Source organism: Drosophila montana, unplaced genomic scaffold, assembly GCF_035044405.1.
Source record: "Drosophila montana isolate Dmon_TW-CO22-7 unplaced genomic scaffold, ASM3504440v1 contig_2397_1, whole genome shotgun sequence".
Classification (NCBI taxonomy): Eukaryota; Metazoa; Arthropoda; class Insecta; order Diptera; family Drosophilidae; genus Drosophila; species Drosophila montana.
The window spans coordinates 1,032,216-1,056,242 of record NW_026997278.1 but is presented as its reverse complement, the minus strand read 5'-3'; the positions used below and the strand labels follow the sequence as shown (position 1 = coordinate 1,056,242).

Below are 24,027 nucleotides of genomic sequence, written 5' to 3'. Positions count from 1 at the left end.
ACTGAATGAATAAGTACTCTCTCAGCTAGGAGATACCCCGCAAGCAGCACACTTTACGCAACAGCTTAGCTTCTAAGTCCCTACACTCTGGAAAATTACGCAAATTATATAGATTAAAATGTGGTATACATTTTCGGAAGATGGTATACAAAAGTATAAAATTCTTGATCTAAGTAATCATTTATTTCAGAGGAATGTTAAAAAGTCACTTTTGAAAAAAATAATAAATAAAAATTGTTATTTAGACAACGGGAGGAGTTCGCGATAATTTGAAGTAAACATTATCTGCGAATCGAACTCATCGACCCGAACTGACCTAAAAGATAAATAATAGAGTCCGATATGTGTCCTCTTGACTGTAACATAGTACATGTCCAGAAAACCATTTTATCCATTTTAAATGGCCCCTGGATATTTCTCAATGACGAGCGCATCGCTATTTGAATGTGCTTTGTTAATTAACAATGCAATTAACCAATTACGCAGAAGATTCTCCGGTTGGGAGTACTCGGTATTCGTTATTTGTTATTCGTTATTCGGCTCGGCTGGCGTTCACTGATCGAATTCGAATCCGTTGCCTTAAATCTGTGGAATAACAACTATGTTCATTTGCAAAGAAAACGCTATTCTCATTTTGTTTTATTTGCTTTCATAGTAGCAAATGTCCAGTTTAACCAGCTCCTCAGAACTGGATAAAAACCTGTCGTTGTTGCCCGCCTCACCCTCCCCCTTAATGGCTTGCTCAGTTCTGTTTAGCTTAATGAGCATGCGTGCGAAGGTGTGAGTGTGTGAGTGTGTAGATTAAAAAAGATACTGGTACATGCAGCGGGCTGCATAAATTGGCTAGGACTACCTTTTGGATAGACATAGAAGGCCTCAACAAATAAGGTTACCTAGGGCACAGATTATTTTACCTTGCCAGGACCTAAATGCTTGATTGATTGTTTTCTAATTTTGATAATTATTCTGACATCACTCTGATCAGTTAACACTATCTTCTTTTTTAAGTTATTTTGTTATACCCTGATCCCTTTGAAAATTGGTTAAAGGTTGATTCGCAAATATATGATATAGCCTGAGTCGATATGAGTCGATATAGCCTGTGTGAAAGCGTTTGAAGCATATATTTAGCTTTATCAACGCAGTATAATTTAATATATTTTTTCATATCCTTCCATTTTCATAATATCGTTAAATATTGATATTGAGAAAGCTTTTTAAAGCATAATTCGATGACTATCAGACGAAACACAGTGTGGACAGTCAATTGTAAACACATAATTTTGGGTAATATTTATATATTTTCCAGACTGCAGTGTGTATGGCTCGAGAAAGAAGAAGCACAGCCGAGCAGTTAAAGGAGTGCGTGCTCGCGTGTGTGTACATATTTGTGCATATTCACAGACAAGAGAAGGTTCGAATGCTTGTAAAGATAATTCCAGGGTATCTGCTGCTCGGTCACTCCCAACTAGAGCACTCTTTCTTGGTTTACTGTTGAAATTGTCGGCCGCTTTTCGGACACTTGCCAAGCCGCCTCCAGATTCTGTACTTCAACTCGACTACTGGCTTTTACTATAAGCGTACGCACACACACACACATATATATATATATATATATATATTTATATATATATGTACAGAAACTATAATGTAAGTACATATGTACATATGTATCTATTTTCATTTTGTTACTGTCGCTGTCGCAGTCTGTCATTGTTTTATAGACGCGTCTTTGCCAATGCCGCCTTGCCGTCATGGGAGCTCCTTACTAGAACATTTAGTATATGGGTGTAGAGCCCGAGCTTACGTCTGTCTTCTACTTCTAAGTAGATGGAAGAAAATTCTTCAAGACATCGCACTCTTGCGGCTTTACCCCGACCCCGCCTCATGCGGACGGACGGCGGTGGTTCATCGAGTATTTCTGTTTGAGAATATGCATTTGCTTCATTGTTTTGCCTTGATTGTCTCTTTGATGTGACCGTGGCCCTTATTACAACCGAGTACAAGTCCGTACACATGTTGGCAGTCCTGCAATTTATGGCGTTTCTAGATGACACTCTCGAACAATCGCAAACAATCGACTTGGGGTCCGACCAACAGGCTAAACAACAAATAGCAACAAATGCAAGGCCCTGACAGATGTATAGAGTAATATCATTAGGGATCCTGAGAATCAAATGAAGCCAAGTACGAGCACGTTAGTCGAAAGAATGCCATAGTGAGATACCCTGTATTGAATAACCAACAAGTGTTGGCAAATTTTAGAGATAAAATTGTGTAGGAGAGCACGTTTTTTTTAAATATTACAGCTCTAGATTCAAAATTTGAGTCGACTACTTTATTAAGTATCCTTGCAAGGAGCTGGATTTAATGCTTTGCATGATCGAGCCAATCTAAACAAGGAAGAGTGATTTGATTGTAACTTGGCTATAATAATAAAGGATTCGATCACCGAACCGGTCAAACTAACTGCACACAACATAAACGACAACAAAGACATAAATCAAAACACGAACCCAATTCAAACAAAACAAAGGTAAGCGCATGCTGCCCCGGTTACAGTTATGTATATGTAAGTAGTTACTTACGAGTCGAGTCGAGTCGAGTCTTGTCTTCATGCTGTCTCGGCTCGGTAACTCAGGGCCCCAGCAGCAGCATCAGCGGCAGCGGCAGCAGCGGCGGCAGACACTCGGCAATCGGGCGCGTTTGCAATTACAGAAAACCAGTCAGAGTCTTCCCATCGAGAGTATGATCTGAGTTAGGAGCTGAACCGAGCTGAACTTCACTAGCGCTTTTCCCATGCAAAGTCTGCTGTCTGCGTGGCAAATGCACCTGTCGCATTCAGTGCTTGTGCGCAGCCAGTGGCCAGTGGAGAGTGCCGAGTGCCGTAGAAAACTGGTCCCGGGCTCAAATTTTTGAATTGCAATCCCAAAGTTTGTATATATGTTATAGGAAAATTTAATTCAAGTTCACACACATGTGCAGCGTACACCCATGCACATGCACATGCATAATACTCTAGAAATAAATGCGTTACAGCCGCAATTGCCGACTGTACAATAATTGGTTCCATATGGCAAAGAGATTTATTGATTATTATCTTTGGGATTTGAACATAGTGGAAGAGTGATCATCATTTTCGCTATTTTCACTTTGGCAATCTTAACCCACTAACGGACAAAGCCAATATCCTACCATGTGTATAAGAACGCCTTAAACCTCAAATAATTTCTTCGCTTAAATTTGGCCATCTTGCATTACCAAGAGATTCTAGATTCTGTGATACTATTGCAGATGTTTGCCAATTCTTTAGTAAATGTTTTTCGTACAAATTAATAAAGCGGAAAACCCAATTGAGTACTCATTTACAACTTACCTTTGCTTTTGCAGCTTGATCTGAATATTTATTCCATATAATCGTTATTTTACTATTCCTTTTTCTTTTAATTTGATGTTGACTAGGTCCACTTATTATATTTTAAATCTCTAAATATGTATATGGCACTTTAATAAATGTTCATTCAGTCGCTTGGGTCACATTTCACTTTTACCCGCACCTGTCGGTAGAATACAGATGTAACGTTTATATGTGCATAGTACTACCGGGGTAGTTGTGCTGGGAGGCGCTTAAAGCGATCCAAAGGTTTGAAAAGTTTTTCTAATCGATCTCCGGCATTGTCAAGTCATATTTGACATCAACGTCAAATTGCTGTCGATTTTCCTTCTCTCTGCCAGTAGTCGCCGTAAACACAAAAAAACATTTTAGTTTGTTGTGATAAGTGTTTGACCTTTCATTGCCAGTTCAAATTTAGTTTTGTGGACCGACTATTCGAGTGAGAATATAGGCATACTCGATGTCACTAGCGTGTGCCTCTCTCTCTTGCTCTCTCTCTCAGCTTCAGACGGCAATACTCGATCGGTTCTAAATACACACACACACACACACTCGCACAGGGACATTTAAGTCCACCGACACGACATCCTTCTGGCTAATTCACGCTTTAAAATATAGTTTACAGCCCAATTGGGTTATAATTACGGTGATTGCGGGCAACGGATAAAAGCTTACTTTTGCGCATTTAACTTGGCGAGTTTTAAGTTCGATTGTTGAGATGTTGAGTTCGATGCACGCGTGAAACGTGAAACGGACTAGCGGGAAAACGGTCTACCGACAACTGCAAGAGCAGCAGAAACGGCAACGGCAACGACAACGACAACGACAACAATTGTAACGGCGACACGACAACATAACCTCCACCACCACCACCACTGCGTGGCAATGTTCAATTGTCACTGATTTCAATTGGATTCCAATTCCACCTTCGGCCGCTCCAACGGACTGCAGTATGATGAGACTGTAAGAGGGATGCTCTTCGGCTCCACGACTAATTTAAGAGATTCATCTTCATTCGGCTTTTGCTTCGGTTTCGGTTTCGCATTCGTATTTTCTATTCACACTCAGATTCGGCTCACCAGCATCAGCACGTTTTCTTTTTGTGCAAACATCTCTTTAGCATTTGCCTCTTTGGACTAAAGAGAGCCTTCCATAGTCACATATGCAGCGGAGAGAAGCTGCTGAGCAAAGTGACGCAAGTAACCAATGATAGCTGCTCACTGCTCATTGACAACCAATCGCTGGTTTATCGAATTCGGCCCCGCCCAGTGAGTGCCCTGTCATATATAGCACGCATGACTCTTAAAACTGGTTTTTGACCCTGTAAGGGCCGAACATGCCATATTTATCCTTAAATAAGTCTACACTGGAATAAATCTTTATTCTTATTATGTGCATATTCAAAAAATTCTAATCTTGTGGTATATTCTGAGCTCAATTGTAGTCCAGAAAATAGTTTAACTTAAATTATTTCAATAATTTTCTTTTTTCTTTAAAAAGAAATACAAATAAGAACGATTGGGTTTGGGCGGGACTGTCCGTCTCATGGTACGATTTATATGTTGAACATGTTTGATCATGCAGTTATGTTCTAAGGCATGGCTGACAGATTAATTTTTAATCAACGCGCAGCCGAAAGAGATAGGAAGCTGTGTAGCAAGTGTTGAAAAATCGCGAAAAACTTTTGTCTACTATCCGATCGCCCCGAAATTCATTTTCTGAGATTCATTTGAGAGTTGTTCCACACTTTTCGCAAAATCTGCTCTCTAAGATGATGAATGCGGATGAAATGATATAAGGACGAAGTCTTACATTCAAAGCCCTTCCATTCATACCGGAATCGGGTAAGTAAAATCTCACCTACAAAACTTGCCAAGGGCAAGGCCGGGTAATACTTGCTGGTATACATGGTATACATGTAATAAAACTAACCTTCAAAAAATCTTGATTCCATATAATAATAAAGTACAACGTTTTCAACTTTGTCAAAAGTGCAACACTTCGTCTTCTTCTTTATCTCTGTTTCTAGTTTCTAACTGCCTAGCTTCTTCTGAACTTTCAAAAATCCCATGAACATGAATGGAACGCAATTTTTAGATGATATCTATAAATATCGGTAATTTTTTGTTTTATTTTTCCCACATAAGGAATGTCCAAATGAATCGGGGGGCAGTTTATTTCCATTATGAACTATTATTATATATATATATAATATATATATACTAATTATATTTAAATTTTAATTATAATTATTTTATTATATATATATATTATTTTTTTTTTGTGATTTTTCTTTTGCGATGTTAGATATTTTTAAAATTTTTTAAATATTATACGTCATATTTTTTTATTACAAGCGCCATCCCTTGTTTATCATGAAAACTAAAAAGCGCCACCTATCATAAAAACTCACTTGCCCCAATTTTGTCTAAATTAAATTTTAAATTTTATTTTATATATTTTTTTGATAATTACGGTAAATAGCCGTTAATTTTAAATAATATTAAAAAAAATTTATTTGATTGTCGGGAGCCATGTTTACAATCGAAAGGCGCCATCTTTCAGCAATGATACATTCGCATTGTTTTCACAAGCCCTCATTGCGAATAACGAATTAGGAGTTATTTTTATTCGGGAATCGCAACTTATGTGTTTTCAAAATGGGTTTGGTGGAGATATTTGATAGTTTGCCGTTCAGTTCGATAATTAGTACTGCCAAATTCGATAAGGTGCAAAACCTTGCTTATTATTACGAGTAACGAATTAGGAGTTTGTTTCGGGAATCACAACTTTCGGGCAAGCCGCACATCGAAACATTTAAAATTTCTACACACGGTGCGGAACTTTGATAAGGTGGTAGAAAAATAACCATAATTTTATTTATATTTATTGTTTTAATTTAAGACTGAATGACTGTACATAAAAATATATTTATATAATTAGAATCATTTGACTTACCTACAATTTTTTTTATTTACAGAAAAAAGAAAGATTCGAATTTCGTAAGAGGTCTTTATGTGTTTACAGAATGAGTTTGCCGGAGATATTTGATAGTTTATCGTTGAGTTCGGCAATTTGTACTGCCAAATTCGATAAGGTGCAAAGCCTTGCTTAGTTCTGAAAAAATACAAACGACGTAGTATCCTTTATAAACGGTGCAACGCAGAAAATACTAAATACTACTAAGTTACATACTGGGCGAAAATAAACAAGCGTTTACAAAATAAATATACTTTTTCGTGAACATGCGCTGCGTGTGGATGATGGAATTAACAACGCAATCAACTTCTGTAAACTCAGTCAAACGAAATGATAACGCTAAGGGCTGTACTCAATTGGTAATGTTACAACAGTCTTGCCAGATGTGTTAACATAGCATTGTGAATTTCGAATACCTGCTATCGGATAATAAATAGTCGATTATTCAGGAAAGAAAGAATTATATTACAATTATTTACAATTATTTTGCCGATTTCGTAAACTCAAGTTATTAAACTCGTAAAAGAAAGTTGAAAAAACAAGTTGTATCGGAAAAAGCATACAACGTAGACGATATGTCGCTTCCTCCTGTAAACAAACCAGTTGAGTAGCTATGTTAACATATGTTTGCGGTAGGCTAACATCGGATCTACATACGTCGACGTACAAACACACTGCTTTTTGGGCTTTTCAATGTCTGTAGCGACTGTTTATAAAATGCTCTTCAATTATTTTACTGGCAGAGATGTATTGATAGGAACTGATAGATGACCAACAAGAAAGCACTAGTCGGAAATGCTCGACTAAATGCTTCAACCTAAACTAGAAGCAGCTCGTAGTGCATGCTGATATCGATTTTGATATCGATTGTTATCGATGACTTGGGATATGACCAAGAATATGTATACCTTATGGTAATGGGGTGGGGTATATGCATTTATACATTTTATTTTACCAAGCAACAATCCAGAACAAAGCCAGTTATTGCAATCTGGTTTATTTGTATGTTTTAAATAAGTTAAATATATTTAATATTATTTTAACAGTCGGGTTAACCCTACTCCCTACAGGTGTGCTACCATTTCCGTTATTTTATAGATGGACTTAGTTATTTTGTTAATGCCAGGAAAGAGTATATATATAAAAATAAAAATAAATTTTAAGATATGATTTAATGACTATATAACGGATTTAAAATCTAGCTTATCGTTCTCATAATTGGCTTACAAGAAGATCGAAATAGGGCTTGACTATGGAGATACTTGCCTATGTACGAGTTCTTCAGGTAATATAAAGAAACGAGTTTTCGACATAAAAAGGTTAGGATGTGGATTTTATTTATGATTTACGTGTGTTATAAGGGATGACATCAGTATATGGGAATTAACTATCTTTAACTAGATAAGTGAGCCCCCTTTAAACGGAAATATAATATATGTAGAGGATACATATGTACATATGCTGAATATGGATCTACCATAACATTATTTAAAAACTTTTTTTTTACATGTATTCTGCACTTATGAGAGCTAACATTTTAATTTTTTTTCGAGTCCTCTTTAACTGGACTGCGAGTAACATATAGTACATCATTCATTGAATTACCGGGTGGGATCAGTGTCTACTTATGTGTGTATTCCAGTGTCGAATATTATGGCTTGACGCAGACGGTACTTGGATTAAGATTTATTAGGTAACAGTTCTATAGGCGGGGGAGTGGTCATAGTTTTCGATTGGGCTCTGGATTGGGCGGCTTCCAGACTAGCTCGACGAGCCGCTGCTGCCATATATGTGCCGTAGTATTTGCTCAGGAGCTGGGGATCGACGCCGTTAAGCTCCACGTAGGCATTTGGCAGCGACATTGTCATTGCCAGCGGCGATGTGTGTGCTGCTGGTGTGGCCGATACGCTCGATACGCTCAATGGTCCTGGAGCCGAAGCCTCGGCTAGGGGGCATTCTTCTAAAGAATTCGAGTCCTGTTGGCTACTGCTCGCCGCCGAGCTGTCCAAGGGCGGTGAAACAGAAACAGAAACTGAGAAATTGTGGGGCTCTTGCTCCTCAATGTCCGCATCGAATATAGATTGCCTGGCATCACTAAGGTACGAATTATTGTCATCAGGCGAGAGCATATGCTGAATGACTTGGCTTCTTAATGGATGGCTCATGTGCTGCTGCTGCTGGTGTTGCCCTGGATCCTGGCCTTGCAACATACGGTCATTTACGTCTCCATCAGCATCACCATCACCATCACCATCACCGTCAACATCAATATCTGCATCCACATCGCCATCAACTGTATTTGGGTTAGTGCTGGGACTTTTTCGCTCAACAACCAATTCGCGATGGATCATTTGCTGCTTTTTTACTTGGACCTTAGTGATAACCGTATGCTGGGTCTGGGTCGATGAGTCCTCATCTTCAACAATGTCGACAATCTGCACATCCGGTGCAAGCAGCGAGGCGACATCAAACTGACGTTTTCGCGTCTGCGAATACAGATTCGCAATTGTGGTTGTCGTTGTAGAGTTTATGTAGGCTATATGCTGATGTTGATGCTGATGCTGATGCTGGGATTGGGGCAGATGCTGGTGCAGATGCTGATGCGGGTGCTGTGATAACTGATAGCTTGGATCCAATCTTGGCTCTGGCTGCTGCTGCTGCTGCTGGTGCTGAATGTGGATCTGCTGCCGCTGGAGAGCTGTGGCTGCAGCCGTGTACTGGGGCAGATTGCAGGGTGGAGTGGAAGCACCAACGACACTGCGACCAAAGAACTGACCAATGTAATGCTGATGGTAGGGATAGTTCAGGGCAGCAAGCTGCATTGATGCCTGCGTGGCGGGAGGTGGTGGAGTGGTTAAGTCTAATGGAGGCGGGCTCGGTGAATCTGTGCTGGCGTCATCAACGGAGAGCCCCATGTGCCTGCGCACCTTGCGCTGGGCTTTCCGTCGCCGAAAGTCACCTTTGCGAAAGTCATCCATGTTGGCGGGATGAATAGCCCAGTAATGGCCCTTGCCATTCGCACTACGTCCAGATTTGATAAAGCAGTCGTTTAGGGATAGATTATGCCTAATCGAGTTTCTCCAGCCGGGCCCACGCGTCCGAAAGTACGGGTAGTTATCCAAAATATATTGATAAATATCTGAAAGCACTAGTTTCATTTCAGAGGAGCTCAGAATGGCCATTGCAATAAGTCCAATATAGCTGTGCTGTGGCTTTGGCTCCTCCGGCTGAAAAATGCGCTGAGACTGAGGGAATAGCGAGATCGTTGAAAGCGTTGCCAGACGATTTCCAGCTCCTGCACAGTGAGAGCTGTATGGATGTAGCCAAGTGGGCAATGCCGTCGAGCCAACGGCGGATCCCGCAGCTGGCGCGTATTGTGGACACCTTAGACGCTCAATGTTAAGTGCATAGTTGTACAACTGCAAGCGATACTGTTCCAATGCCATGGTGGTCACCTGGGGATGCGTCGTCTGCCGCGGCACTGTAGTAGTGGTAGTGGACCCACAGCCGGTACTGCCAGGGGTTCCGCCAAGGGGATAGATGCTAGTCACAAAATGCGGCTTTAGACTTGGAGCGCGAGCGCCTGCAGGTGTTTGATCCTGTTGCTGACTGGGCGAGGAAGACCGCGATTGGGTTAAGTCTGTGTTTGCCATCGGATTTAGTTTTGTTGTCCTTCTTCTACTTCTTCTTCTTCTTTTTGTTCAATTAGGCAACATTTACAATATATATAATTATCACGCAAGCCTCATCGACTTCTCTTTGTGCTCGACCCATTCCAAATTCTTTTAATTGCAAACTGAAAAGAAAATATTTCAAATATATTTTATACATACTTAAGTTAACTTATTTATTGGAAATAATCTGTTTAACTGCCTATTTAGCAGAATCTCTAAACATTTTATATTAATACTAGCTTCATTTACTCGGCGCCGGTTCGGATAAGTTCTGCTCGACTTAGGGCGGAACTTCATGTGGGGTCAAAAGGGTCGACGGACCAACGATCTGCTGTATATTGATCTTCGGTATTTATGTTAATGAGAGCTCCACTTGATGTCACTTGCAAAGTGATGGCCGTGTTTCTCGTTTTCACGCTTGATATAATAAAAACACACTTCAAATCTCGAGAGTATACTGTATGCGGCCGTCCGTTTTAAGTAGTTCGTAAGCATGTCCAAACGAATATTTATGAATTCTCATATGTACGTATATGTATATGTACGTATGTATACCTCTATGTATTGTATGTATACCTCTAGATCCAGCATAACAATATGAATGCACAGAGGTGCGCTAATTGTTTTCTTTTTTTTTTTATGCTAATCGCTCGTAGAGCATCACCAGCGTTGATAACAGGCGAATATTTATTGTCTTTTTCATAACATGCCACGAAACATTTTCCAGAATCAGACAAGTACTTTCTTAGGTCATCCAGACTGCTTTTCTATCTCAATCGGTTTATCGAGTTTATCACGACAACGCCGGTATCCACAGGCAGCTCCACATTCCCTGGGCTTAAGAGGAAATAGCACTTGCTTGACCTCACCAGGGATGAAGAAACATAACACACCAATCCCCAAAACCCGTACCCTGCCTACCTACTCATCCCATCCAACCCAAACAAATTGTATCTCTTAATATAAAAAACGAAATATCCCTCTGTTAATGTAATATTATAAAATTTAATCATTGCCTCCTTTATAGGCAGTTCTTGAAAAAAAAACTCGAATACGATGGAATAAACAAAAAAAAAACAAGTAAGAGGTTCTAGTCGGGAGCTCCCGACTAGGGGATACCCTGAACTCTCTTACTTCAACACCAAATGCAGCTCGAGCTACATCCAACCATCTAACCAATCAAGTTTGGTGACTCTTGCTCTTATTATTTACCCAATTTGCTCAAAAAACAGGATTTCGATATCGATTTTTATCGATTACTTGAAAGCGGGACAGGTTATCGAATATCGGAAACAAATTCGATCTGCGCGGGTACTAGGATGACCTACTGCTAAAATTTCAAGTCTCTAGCTCTTGTAGGTTCTGAGATCCTTGCGTTCATACATACGGACGGACGGACATGGCTAGATCGACTCGGCTATTGATGCTGATCAAGAATATATATACTTTACGGGGTCGGAGATGCTTCCTTCTTCCATTTCCACAAATACATTATACCCTGTTTACCCACTTTTAATGGGTTCAGAGTATAAAAAGACTGCTTTTAAAAAGTATACCTACCGATTGTCTCTTACAAATATTTCAAACATACAGGTTTATTAATGACCCTTTATAATTTACAAGCGGATATGTTCCGGCCTTGCCAATGGAAACTTCTACGCTTCAAAGGTAATATATCTCAACATTTCTCACCCCTGACAAATTTAAATATAGCTTGAACTCCAATAAATTTTAAGTCTATCGTTGAAGAACCAAAAGTTTTAAGAGAATCTTGAAGCCGAAAAAAAAACGTTCGTTCATAAAGCCTTTAACCCGCAATGCCATCCATAAAAAGAAACACGCCTCAAATGAATTTGAACAAATATCTATCACATTTTATCACATTGTCGGATGCGGATAGTCTCTACATTCAGTTTTAATGTTTTTCATACGAAAACTCTGCATGCAAGTGATTTTACTTATATGGATTATATGCTAATCTGACTTTCCGACAAAACTTTAACACAGGAATATAAAATAATTGTTTAATGCGGCACACCTTAGCGATACAATCAATAAGAATTCGATTAAAATACAATCCACAATTTATATCAGAACCAAAACATTCTGTTTCTCAAACTGACTAACCTTTGTTGCCATGGAAATAAAAAATTATTTAATCTTGAAAAGGTATACTTTTTATTCTTATATATTGACATATTATTCTTTAATCGAAAACCCCACTTTTGTTAATGTAGCACAATTTAGATCAAATATAAAATCAGCAAGAAAATATAAAACTTGTGCAAAAACGAGAAAGTAAAGATAGCTTCGGCACGCCGAAGATTTATTACCCACGTAGACATTTGTGTTACGGTTTTCCAGATATGTGAAAACCGAATTTTTTAATTTTTTTAATATAGTAGTGTGATAATAGTAGGCAAATATACAAGCAGCATAGTTTAAATATCCACAGCCACCACTTTCTCTCTCAGGCCTGATAACTGGCCTCCTGTCTACCTAGGCGGAGCTGTAATACCAGTAGAGACGACACCAATATACCTTGGCATGACTCTCGAGAGGAGGTTAACATGGAGAACTGACCTTTTAAAGAAAAGGAAACAAGCGGAGGATAAGCTGAAGTTCTATTACTGGCTTATTGGCCGCAAGTCCAAGTTAATTACTCGGTCAAAGCACATTGTCTACAAGGCAATTACTAAACCGATTTGGACATACGGCATTCAGCTATGGGGTACTGCCAACCTCTAAAGAGGACTTCTAAAGATCCCATGGGTTAGTGAGGAGATCGCCAAAAGCATTAGAAGATACCTGCATAGGCTCCGGCTTCACAACAACAACCTAGCAGTTGGCCTGCTGGACAACAGCAACACCACCAGAAGACTCAAGAGCGTGCACCCGCTGGATCTTCCAATGGACCAGATCACTTAATCTAATTATAACCCCACCCACCACACATTATTTACAATTAGAAATCACTAAAAAGGAAACATACCCTGCTAAGTACCCATGAAAAAATTAAATAATTGTCAAAGTAAGACAGATTTTAAATAAAATAGTTGTTTCTCATGCCATCAAAAAAAAAAAAATAAAATAGTTTAAATAGTTAATGCCGGGGTTGGTCAAGATATCTTGATAAACAAAAAAGCTTTCATACAAGAAACTCATTTTCGATAGATCGCTCCTATGGTAGCTTTATGATATAGTGGTTCGATATAGATAGGATCTTGCATAGTTAAGCTAATAAATTTCGAGTGAAGTTCTTGGTACAACAAAAAAGTTATTCATACAAGAACCTATTTTTCGACCTATCGTTATGGTATCTATATGAAATACTGGTCCGATCCAGCGTGCCACAGAAAGACCTAGATGTCGTAGATGTCTGCGTCTAGGCGTTACAAATTTTCATGCTAAAATTATAATACTCTCTTCAAGGATATAGAACTTTTTAATTTCCATTTTTGTTGAAAACTAAATGATGTATATAGCATTATTAAAATAAGTAAATTAAATTTAATATATCTGCAAAACAAAAAACCGTTTTTTATAATGTCTTTCAAGCCTCGCCTCCGACATATGTTTGCATACAAACAGACGGACAGGAATTTGTCGGCCCAGCGCGTCGTCCTGGTTAATTTCGAGACAACATTAAATTTCACTTCGCGAGGATTAACAAACAATTTACATACTGCTCACAACTACCCCAAAACTTAAGCACATGTAAATAATTAATTTTGTACAATAGTTTTCATTGCAGTCAATTATTGAAATATTGCCAATTGCCTTTAACGTAAGACGTTTAGTTTCAAGTATGCTTGATGACTCTTTTCATTGTCCTCAGGTAACATAGCCACACTTATCACGTACACTTATTACCGTTGCAGTTGAATTGTAATTTCTATGTTATATCAGCGTAAGTACAAGGGCATTAAGGACACTTCAACTTGAATGCACATAACTTCATTATACGAATTTATTGTCACATATATTTTTGGGCCAAACTTGGAAAGACTTGTAGATACACTTTTATGATTAACTGAAGTATGTAGGTTTTTTTTTTAATATTGATTTTAAGTATGTATTTAACGTTAACTGCTTGAGCAATTGATAATTATAAATCCATGTTGATATCACTGGTTACAACTAGCTACGTGGTCAATTTATTCCGGAAGATGTACCTTGGGTATATAGGCGATCGATCGAAAATTAGATTGCAACTATCCGCGCGCCAGGCATAATAGACTAATAATAACTCAACTCGCGTTGAGTTTGAAATCATGCGTGTGGTCGGCGCTGAGTTTCAACTGGGTCTGGGTGAGTAAGCGAAAATTGCTGTTGCAAAATGGATGAGGCTGGCCTGACTGACTAGTCGCACGCCTCGCAGGGTAGCTGCACTTACATATAGGCCCCGCCCAAAGTCGTGTGTATGCTGCATTCTGATTGGTGCTCACTCTACAAGGCTGCAGGGCTGGCCGTTTACATTCGTTCGAACAGCCAACCGACTTCGCTTTCGCTGGTATTACAACAAATACATACAGAACATACATGTTGTCGTTGCTGACAATCCCTTTGCCTAGTTGCGGATCTAGCTATCTTACTTCCTCAAGCGCACTCAGGATACATTAGTTTCACAATGTCGAAAACACCTTCGGGTATATTGTTTAATCATTTTTATCAATTAAATGTTACAGCCACAGTCTGAAACAAGTAAGAGTACTATTGCCGCGAGGGCTCGAATAGCAGATACTACGTACCGAGCTGCGAATATCATACATATATGTACATACACATACAGTTACACGGATCGCAAGCAGAGTCCGTACCTCAGCCAAGGGTTGTGCGTTTATTCCTCTGCTCCACATTTTTAAGATGTTGTATTTCAATGCGGTTGAAATTATTTCTTATTTCACGAATGTAACACAGTTTTTAAGGCTTAAGACAGAATAATCTATAAATGTGCCTAGCAATGTATATACGAATGTGATTATAATTTATTTTATATACCCATTGAAAATGGGAAACAGGGTATAATGTTTTTGTGCAAATGTATGTAACAGGCAGAAGAAAGCATCTCCAACCCCATAAAGTGTATATATTCTTGATAAAAATCAAAAGCCGAGTAGATCTAGTCATGTCCGTCTATCTGTCCGTATGTATGAACGGAATTTTGAACGTAGGTCCTCCTAGTGCCTGCGCAGTATGAGTTTGTTTCCGATAATCGATAACTTGCCCGTTTCAAAAAAATCGATAAAGATCGGGTGTCAATGGCTTGAGTCTTTAGCTCTTATAGGTTCTCAGATCGACGCGTTTATTGATGCTGACCAAGAATATACTTAATGGGGTCGGAGATGCTCTCTTCTCCCAGTTACATACCTTCACACAAAACCACAAAAAGGGTGTTTTAAGCATTTCATTGGGTTCTGGGTAAAAAAAGGGTAAAATAGTAAAACACAAAAGTTTTGAATGACTCTACTTACATTTTTAAAATGTAACGAATTTGCGATTAACTTTTTGTTAGATACCTTAAATTCATAATTAATAAATGTAGATGTAACAATAATATCTTTAAGCTTTAAATTTTGAATTTAAAATATTTAAAAAAATCAAAAACTAGCTAAATCTTCGATCGGATAAAAGTTGATTCAAACAAGTTAGTATATCATTAAAAGGTGTTTTATGTTTTCATTAAATTATATTTTGGGATATACTCATGATATTTTATGACAGAATATGCACAGATGCTTTACTCGGTACAGGCCGAGTATACACTTTACAATAAGGGTTCATCGAATTCTTCACGATTTAAAAAATATTTATAAACAAACCCTATTTTTGCTTTTTCTAATCAATGTGTCTCAAAGGATATATTACTTAACTTATGCTTGTTGTATAAAATCAGTTTTCATATATTAAAGTCTTTAAATTTGACTGTATTAAAAGCAAGAACATGAAATCTTCGGCATCCCAAAAATAACCATTCTTTCTTGTTAACTAATTCGGGTATAGACTTAAGAAGGATATAAAATCTCTATCATAACTGAGAGTAAATTATAAATTGTGACAAAAGTCCATTTGTCGGTGTAATACGTCGAAATAGGTAAACAAGATGCATAAATTTTGGGAAAATCCTAATCTTGTCGACTCTTTGCAGAACAAATCAGTTTATCAAGTGCATTCAGGAAACGACTGAAGAATGACAAAGGCAAAATGAAAATCCGCATCCGCAAATCGGCCAGTAGCCAACAATGCGGTTAAGATTCCCGATTCCGAATTGATCCGTTTGGCTTTGGTCCCATTGTATACTCTGATCCGCACAATTCTCATTAACGCAAATTTTCAGAAAACCAAAACAAGTATTTCTTATCATTGTTATTATTTGTTTTCGTCACTTAAGGGTCTTAAGCATATATTTTTCCATTGAAATTCTTAAGCGGTTCTAAACAAAAGCACCTATGTTTTTGCAAGGAATCTTTCTCAAGTACTCAGAGATCCAATTGAAGCCACTTAAAAATTTATTTCGTATATTTGTAAACATTTCTCTTCAAAATATATAATCCATAACTTGATAGTTGCAGACAGAGGTAAGTAATTACTAGCTTCACTATTCTCCTTAAATATGTGCAAAGCTATATTAAAATGGACATCTATAGTATATGACCCCTATAGAATTGGACGGAATTAAAGGTATAAAATCGCGTTTTAGCAAAATGCCTATGAGGGTATTTCATCTTCGGCGTGCCAATGCCAGCCGTTCTTTCTTGTATTTGGTGCTGTTTATGAAATAATAAGCTGGATTCCTTTTATTGAAGTTGTTGGAACCATTTACCACACACCTGCATTTTTATCGGTCGCAACCGCATTCTGACCCGGATCTTAAAGATTTCAGCCGATTATATTTTTCCTTTTTACACATTTCAATAATAGAATCAAATTATCAAACTACAATAGATTGAAGAGCCCGATAGTACTGCGCATAAGGCAACTGAGCTGCTAAAATATGAGAAGTCATCGTAGGGGCGTACCAATGACAATCGGTTGTGGGAGAGAGAGTGTATTCATCGGTGCACGAGACGACGAGCTCGGCGTCTATATCTTTGGCCCACAATCAGGGCGGTTGAGCATAGCAATCAATGGGCTACAATCATCAAATAACACCACAACGCTATCAACACCATTACGCCGATCCTCATTCTCCCGTTTTTACCTTCATCCCCATCCTTGTGGATGCATGGGTCTGTTTTCCCATTGGCTGAGCCTGTGTCTGCTTACCTTTATTACGCTGTATCAATATAATACATTTAATAAATGCAGACATGTTGTCTTTCACGACCCAAAAAGTGAGATAGAGATAGAAAGAGAGAGAGTGAGAGAAAAATAGAGGGAGACAGAGCTAGCGATACACAATAAAAGTAACAGTAACTGACATTAGTTGATGTTGAAGCAGTGCTGTCAATTAAGCTATTTATTTGGCTAGATACATTTGGCTATTTTCAGAGGTCGTCAGTCGGAATACAAGTCGGACTACTCTATTTAAACAGATTTAGTTATGCTTTTCAAAAAAAAATATTTTGTATTTCCAATGCAATAACAATTATTTTATCCGTGTTTACATATTTTGCTTAAATTGCCTACTTTGAACGAAAATAATAATTAAATTAATGGCGTACGTAGTCACAAAAAAAAAATAGCATTGTGCAAGTTTTGGATGCATTGTAATCCTCTCCAGTTTCTTCAAATGAAACTGTGAAACTGTGAGATTGTGAATTTCTTCCTATAGGCCACCTTTTCATCAGCCTTTTTAGCTATTTTTATACCCTAAATCCATTAAAAATGGATAAAAAGGGTATAATGGTTTAATAGGTACAATAAAGCCATGTATGAATGTTTCCGATAACCGATAACTGGACCCGTCTCCAAGCAATCGAAAAGAATCGATATCGAAATCCTGTTCTTGAGCAAATCCTTTAGTTCTTAAGAGCTAGATTCATTCTAAACAGATCTACTATTTTTGATGTATAGCTAAAGCAAACTAGCGAGTAGCGCGAGCTGCACTTCGTGTTGGTAGAAGAAGGTTCAGGGTATCGCTTACTCGGGCACTCTCGACTACTTTGAGATGCTAGGTGTACCTTCTGGAGAGCCCGGAGAGAGGAACTGAATGTGTATGCACGCTTTCAATGGAAAAACAGGGATTAAAAGCGCAATCGACATGAAGTCATGTTCGCAACGAGAAATCATCAGCGCTGCTTGGCATGAACCGTGAATGAGGGATGGCCACGGGCTGGCCATGGGGACGACGAGAATGAATTGGCTCAAAAGCTTGGATGGGGTCTTCATTATTGTCTAGCTTAGCGGGCTTCTGTGGCTTCAATTCCCCATGGTCTGTGTTATTTTCAATAAACGGATTAAGTTGTACCAGTTGCTAGTCAACCTAAATACATCATTACATTAAGGTAGCTACATAATAAAAGAATGATATCTACGCCTTTGAAAAACAAACAAAACATCGAATTGGCCGAAATATGATAAGCAACCAGTTTAATTCCGGAGCAGACCATATATAAGGTATGTGCGATATCATCCATATTTGTCGATTCAATTCCTTTCCCAATTCCCCCGGACATAGCTCGTGTTCTATTTATTTCATTAGAGCTGCCTTTCTTAACGTCGCGTTGATCCGCCTCATTGTTGGAGTTATCCTTGCATGGCTGCTGTCGTCGCGCTTGCTGTTGCTCTTGAAATAACAAATTTTGTGGTTGCTTCCTGTTGTGTGCGTGCGCCCTGGGATTAGCCATCCCGCTCCAGACAAAGTCGTAGTCCCAGACCCAGCCCTCGTGCTGCTTGTTATGTTTAAATACCGTTTAACAATTTCCCGTCGGCGAGTTTTGTACATTTTTGTCTTCTTGCTGGCTCCAAGCAAATGAGCAAGAAAAGGCTACATAAACTAACTACCCTTATTCACCCACTTGTCCTATAGTATATTTATATATACATATGTACATTCAACTTAAGCTCGTTATGAAAGGGAATTCCCTGGAGTTGGTGATTTTCAAACAATTTGCGCGCATTACGGCTACTTGTTACATCAACTATGTATATGTGTGCAAAAATATATGTATATAAATGACATTATTGTATGAGTATATTCAAAATCAGAAACCAAAAAATAACAATTATCTTGAGAGTGTTGAAGGATACATAGTACATGATAAATACCCGTGAAAACATTGAGCAAGAACTATAAATGTGTTATGTACGACACAAGTCGCAAAGTAATATAACTAATACAATTTAAGACAATCTACTTGCTAAATAGTTTTAAATCGAAAAAGAAGGCTCCGATCAGATTACCCCCGGAACGATCCAAAGCATAATATAAAACTACGTCTAGTTGGGACAGAAAAGGTTATTTGGCTATTCAACCCAGTGGGGAGTCGATTTCGCCCATGATTAGCTTAGTACCCCAAGGCGTAAGTAATTCTACAATTAATTAAAGTGGGGAGACTTATCACCAGGAGTCTACTAGAGTATGTTGGCAACCAAACACAAGGATTCCAGATTAAACCACGTAAGGCAATAACAATAATTGTTTCTGTACAGATTCAATTCTATATTGATTAATCGAATATATATCTCTTCATAAGTCTGCAAGTTGTACTACACCCTCTTTATTTATCTAATATTTGACTTTTAGTGAATTCCCGGTATCCCAGCAGCAGATACGAGATGGAAATGATGATTTCAAATTAGTTTCAAAATAAAAGGTATGAGCTATTACCCAAACTCGGGTTATTACCATCGAATGTAATATTGCATTTTCTGTTTGAATATGAAGCCATTAATTGAATATAAATGTAATTTTAGAGGGTGACCTGGCATGCTGGAAGGGGAAGTCAACGCCAAGTGTTGTGTTTGCTTTAGAGTGCGAAAAATTTAGAAAACTGGGGGGAAATGGAGGAGTTTATGCATTGTTAGCAACTACCACCAGCTAGTCGTCCACCCTCCTTAGGCGAGAATAACCAGCTCAATCAGATAATTTGCAGGTATCTGGTTACATCTGTGATGCTGCTTCTGCTGCAGCCAGCCTCAACATCTGTCGCCGTAACGTCGAATTGATGTACACTTAACTCAATTGATGATTCAATTTACCAACAATAAAAACGCTTTTATTGTGGCAATGATACGAATTATGTATTTCTCCGTTCCAAGCCGGGACGATCGCTGACCATGTCGAATGTGCTTATAGAATAGAGCTTACTTGCATATGTGTGCTTCTTTAAGTTCACCCAAAATATTCAAGCAAGTTGCGTTCTCGTCTTTAAAACAGATATTCAGTAGTATTCTTTCCAAATTCAATTTAAACAGTTTCGCCAATTGGCACTCGATAAATTATCTGACACAGGTATAGAGTGATCTAGTTACCTGAACCTTCTTCTCCCTTTACCAAATGCAAAATCCCCTTTACCAAATTAAATCGAGTTAGAAGGGCTTTATTCGACACACCGAAGATTTAATACCATTGCAGACCCAACCTTTTCATAATGCTTATATTGCTTTGCTCGTATCTAAGAAGCGCAAGGAAATAGTTAACTCCTATGGCAGCTATATTATATAGTGGTCCAATCCAGCCGGTTCCGACATATGTACTGGCTATATCCTTAAATCAGAGAGACTAGTTCGCATAGAAGCAGACACACGGACAGATGGACAGACGGACATGGCTAGATCGACTCTGCTGTTGATACTGATCAAAAATATATATTCTTTATGGGGTCGGAGATGTCTCCTCCTATGCGTTACACAATTAACTCATAGCTCCAGCTATATCTCTATATATAAGTTGATAAATTGGTAAATTGACTTTCAAACTCATTTTTAAAGATCTTTTAGAGCATTTTTTGTATACGTACCACGAGCCAGGCCAGGGTATACCTGCAAGTTGTAATATAATATGAGTTTTGGAAAGAGAAGAAAATTAATAGCAAATTGTTACATACAACTTTTCTGATTTGTAAGGGAGTGAGGTATTCAAAAATTTAAAAATTCGTGATATTTGCGTACGCTATACGAGAGCGTGCATACCAAGTTTGGTATCTCTTATAAACTTATAAAAAAAAACAACATTTAGACATAGATTCTTATCAATTAAATAAAAAACAGGGTAATATTTCGACAATTTGAAGCAAACTATTACATGGCGAGCACTGGCAGAAGCTACGTTCCACATTTCAAGTTCCTAGATATTAAACTCTCTAAGATCAATGCGTTATTACATACGGACAGATGGACATTGCACATATATACATACATTTTACTGGGAAGCAAAAGCTAAAGCCATTATATTCTTTTAACATATTTTCAATAGGCTCAGCGTATTAAAATGTCTAAATCAATTCAAGTATGCAACAACGCGCTAGTCAAAGAAAAAAGTCAAAAATTGCAGCAATAGCAAGTACGGGTAATAGCCGTTTTGCCCAATCTGTATGCCTGTCTACGTTTATATTTTAATGCTCTCTCTTCTGAGGGTTTTCCAACTTTAACATGAGGTATGTCACTCCACAACATATTTTGCTATTCCTTATAACGGTACCATATTATATTTAGAAGCTCATTACTTCTCGGCTATAAAATCTCCTCCACCTCAGCAAATATATAAAATTTAGCCCAATATTAATTCCAAAATGCTTATGCAGGGTACTTAAAGATGAAGTATGCACAATACTACTGGAGATTAATATTTAAATAACTTTCATGTTCCCTGTCAGATTTTCGTGAAATTTTAATATGTATTTGTATATGTACCAAATAACAATCTGTTCCAGTTACTTAGAGAAATCAAATGTACAACAAAACATTCTGATAGTCTTTTACTTTGAGACAACATATGATTTAATTAGTAAGGCTCATAAAAGATTAATTTATAAAATCATTTCATTTTTAGCCAATTAATTGGATGCACATATTATATATGAGGTAGTCAAAAGTTGATAACATTTTACCTAAATGTAAAGATTATATAATGGATAGAATTTGTTACATAAAATACAATAGTACTACATAATACAAGGAGTCGGTCGATTAGTTAATACAAAATTAGACCAACCAATTCTACATTTGCATATAATTACATTGTACGTATTTAGATGTTGACCACTTGCTAAAAAAAAAAATTTTGTTTATTATATGATTTGAAGTATATATTTAAGTTTGTATTAATAAGAGTATAATATCTTCGTATATACAGATGTTGTTAGTACTATTTCGTGTTGTATTTTAGGGTAATGCTGTGTTAAATTATTTGACACTCGAGTGGAAGAGGACAAAAGTTGTTAATTTGTTTATTGGATTGCGCAATGTATACAGTTTGGGTGTACTAATGCAGTCGAAAAATACCATATAATAACAGTAACAACAAAGGCGCGAACATGTCACCAGCACCGAGACAAAGCGACGACCATTGTTCATTTTTATCCCCATCTCCTTGCTGCTTGACTAACAGCCCCGGGGCTGTGTTTACCCACCCGATGTAAAATTCCGCAATCATTCGGCTGGAAACATGGACTTGGTTTTGTATTTGCAATTGTTATTGCTTACAATATCCATTTTTACAGGGACTTTTTATTTTGTATAGTATTGTATATATAGATACAATACGCATATGTACATAATTTCGTACGAATAAAGAACGAGTATATTAACTAAGTTTTCCTAAACACTTGGAAATCTATTAGCCTAGAACAACTTCTCGTCTGCAAATTTCCTACTGGGTTGCCGCATCGTGCATCACTTTCGCACCGAACACTGTACTGCTCGATGCCAAATACAAATACATACGATTTTTGCCCATGTATACACGCGCACACCTCCATACATACACAATACGGTTACAACTGTGAACAATTTGGGCGCCAAGCGCAAACGCAAACAAGAAACTCGAGAGGACCAACCCAAATCGCCGCCTTCACTGCGGGGTAAACAGCAAGCGCGGACCGCGACAGCGCGGCTAGCACGCAACGGAATGGAGTTATCGCGCCGACGGCAGAAATTATACATACGCACGCATATACATACTTATGTACAAATACCGTTGTATGCATAGAATACATATGTACATATGTTTGTGCAATAGTTTTTGATAAAAGCGGAAGGCAATTAAATTGTTTTTTTTTTTAAATAAATAACAACCAAAGCTGTTAGCAGAGAAACAGACAGTCGGACATGGCTATATCGACTCTGCTGTTATTACTGATCAGGAATATATGTACATATACTTTATGGGGTCGGAGATGGCTCCTTCTACGCGTTACACATTTCACGAGAAAATTATAATACCCTCTGAAAGGTTATAAAAACGATTGTATGAATGTTTTTTGCTTACCAACCGATCGGCTTCAAAAACATTTTTAAAGATCTCAGTGAAATTTCATCTGATGCGTTTTTCACAGCTTTTGAGAAGTCCATCCCTCCTTGGTGGAAATGGGGGTCATTTCCAAGGATCTATACACACACACACACACACTTTTCGCAGAATCCAAGCTTCCTGGGTATAAATGCGATTTTTGGGAGAAGTTTTAAGTTTGCATTTATATATGTATGTATATGCTTTTTTGTATATACATGTATGCATATGCATGTTTGGATACCTACATGCATGGACACATAAATACACATGTATACGTGCATGTATTTATGTTGCATTTTTGCATGTCGGCATATATATGTATGTCTGTATACATATGTATGTATGCATGTTTATTTGTATATATGCAAACATGCACACATACATAAATACACACATAAATGTACATGTACATATGCACACAAAAAAAACACCAAAAAAAAAACAACAAAAAAAAGCACTACACTACTAAGCTAAGCATGAAAGCCCGCAGAGCCTACTTGAATTCTTGAGAATCGAGGAGTAGAGCACTTGATAATAGTTCGTTTTATTTAAATTTGCAGCACCGCGACAAATAAGCTTGGTCT

At 37.9% G+C, this 24,027-nt stretch overlaps 2 protein-coding genes across 5 annotated transcripts in view; both read right to left on the bottom strand.

Moving 5' to 3' along the window:
• Window positions 1-4,282, bottom strand: part of Sox102F — a 47,827-nt gene extending 43,545 nt beyond the window's left edge. The window contains exon 1 of one of the 2 annotated variants that reach the window (XM_064681574.1): window positions 3,377-4,282. The gene's annotated coding sequence lies outside the window, so the exon portion shown is untranslated. The remainder of the gene's footprint in view (window positions 1-3,376) is intronic. The other variant, XM_064681575.1, reaches the window with a different exon arrangement.
• A 3,765-nt stretch (window positions 4,283-8,047) lies between these two features.
• Window positions 8,048-23,751, bottom strand: fd102C (forkhead domain 102C). Of its 3 annotated transcripts, none has more exons than XM_064681576.1 (2): window positions 23,420-23,751; window positions 8,048-10,169 (listed from the first exon to the last, which is right to left on the bottom strand). In XM_064681576.1, the coding sequence occupies exon 2, from the start codon at window positions 10,024-10,026 to the stop codon at window positions 8,053-8,055; it is 1,974 nt and encodes a 657-aa protein (XP_064537646.1). In that variant the 5' UTR covers window positions 10,027-10,169; window positions 23,420-23,751; the 3' UTR covers window positions 8,048-8,052. The 3 variants fall into 3 exon arrangements, with proteins under 3 accessions (XP_064537646.1, XP_064537649.1, XP_064537647.1); XM_064681579.1 differs by lacking the exon at window positions 23,420-23,751 and adding an exon at window positions 20,952-20,974; XM_064681577.1 differs by lacking the exon at window positions 23,420-23,751 and adding an exon at window positions 15,522-15,673.
• Window positions 23,752-24,027: the final 276 nt, after the last annotated feature.

Coding starts and splice junctions, on each gene's coding strand:
- fd102C (XM_064681576.1), bottom strand. CDS start 10,026: ATGGCAAACACAGACTTAACCCAATCGCGGTCTTCCTCGCCCAGTCAG.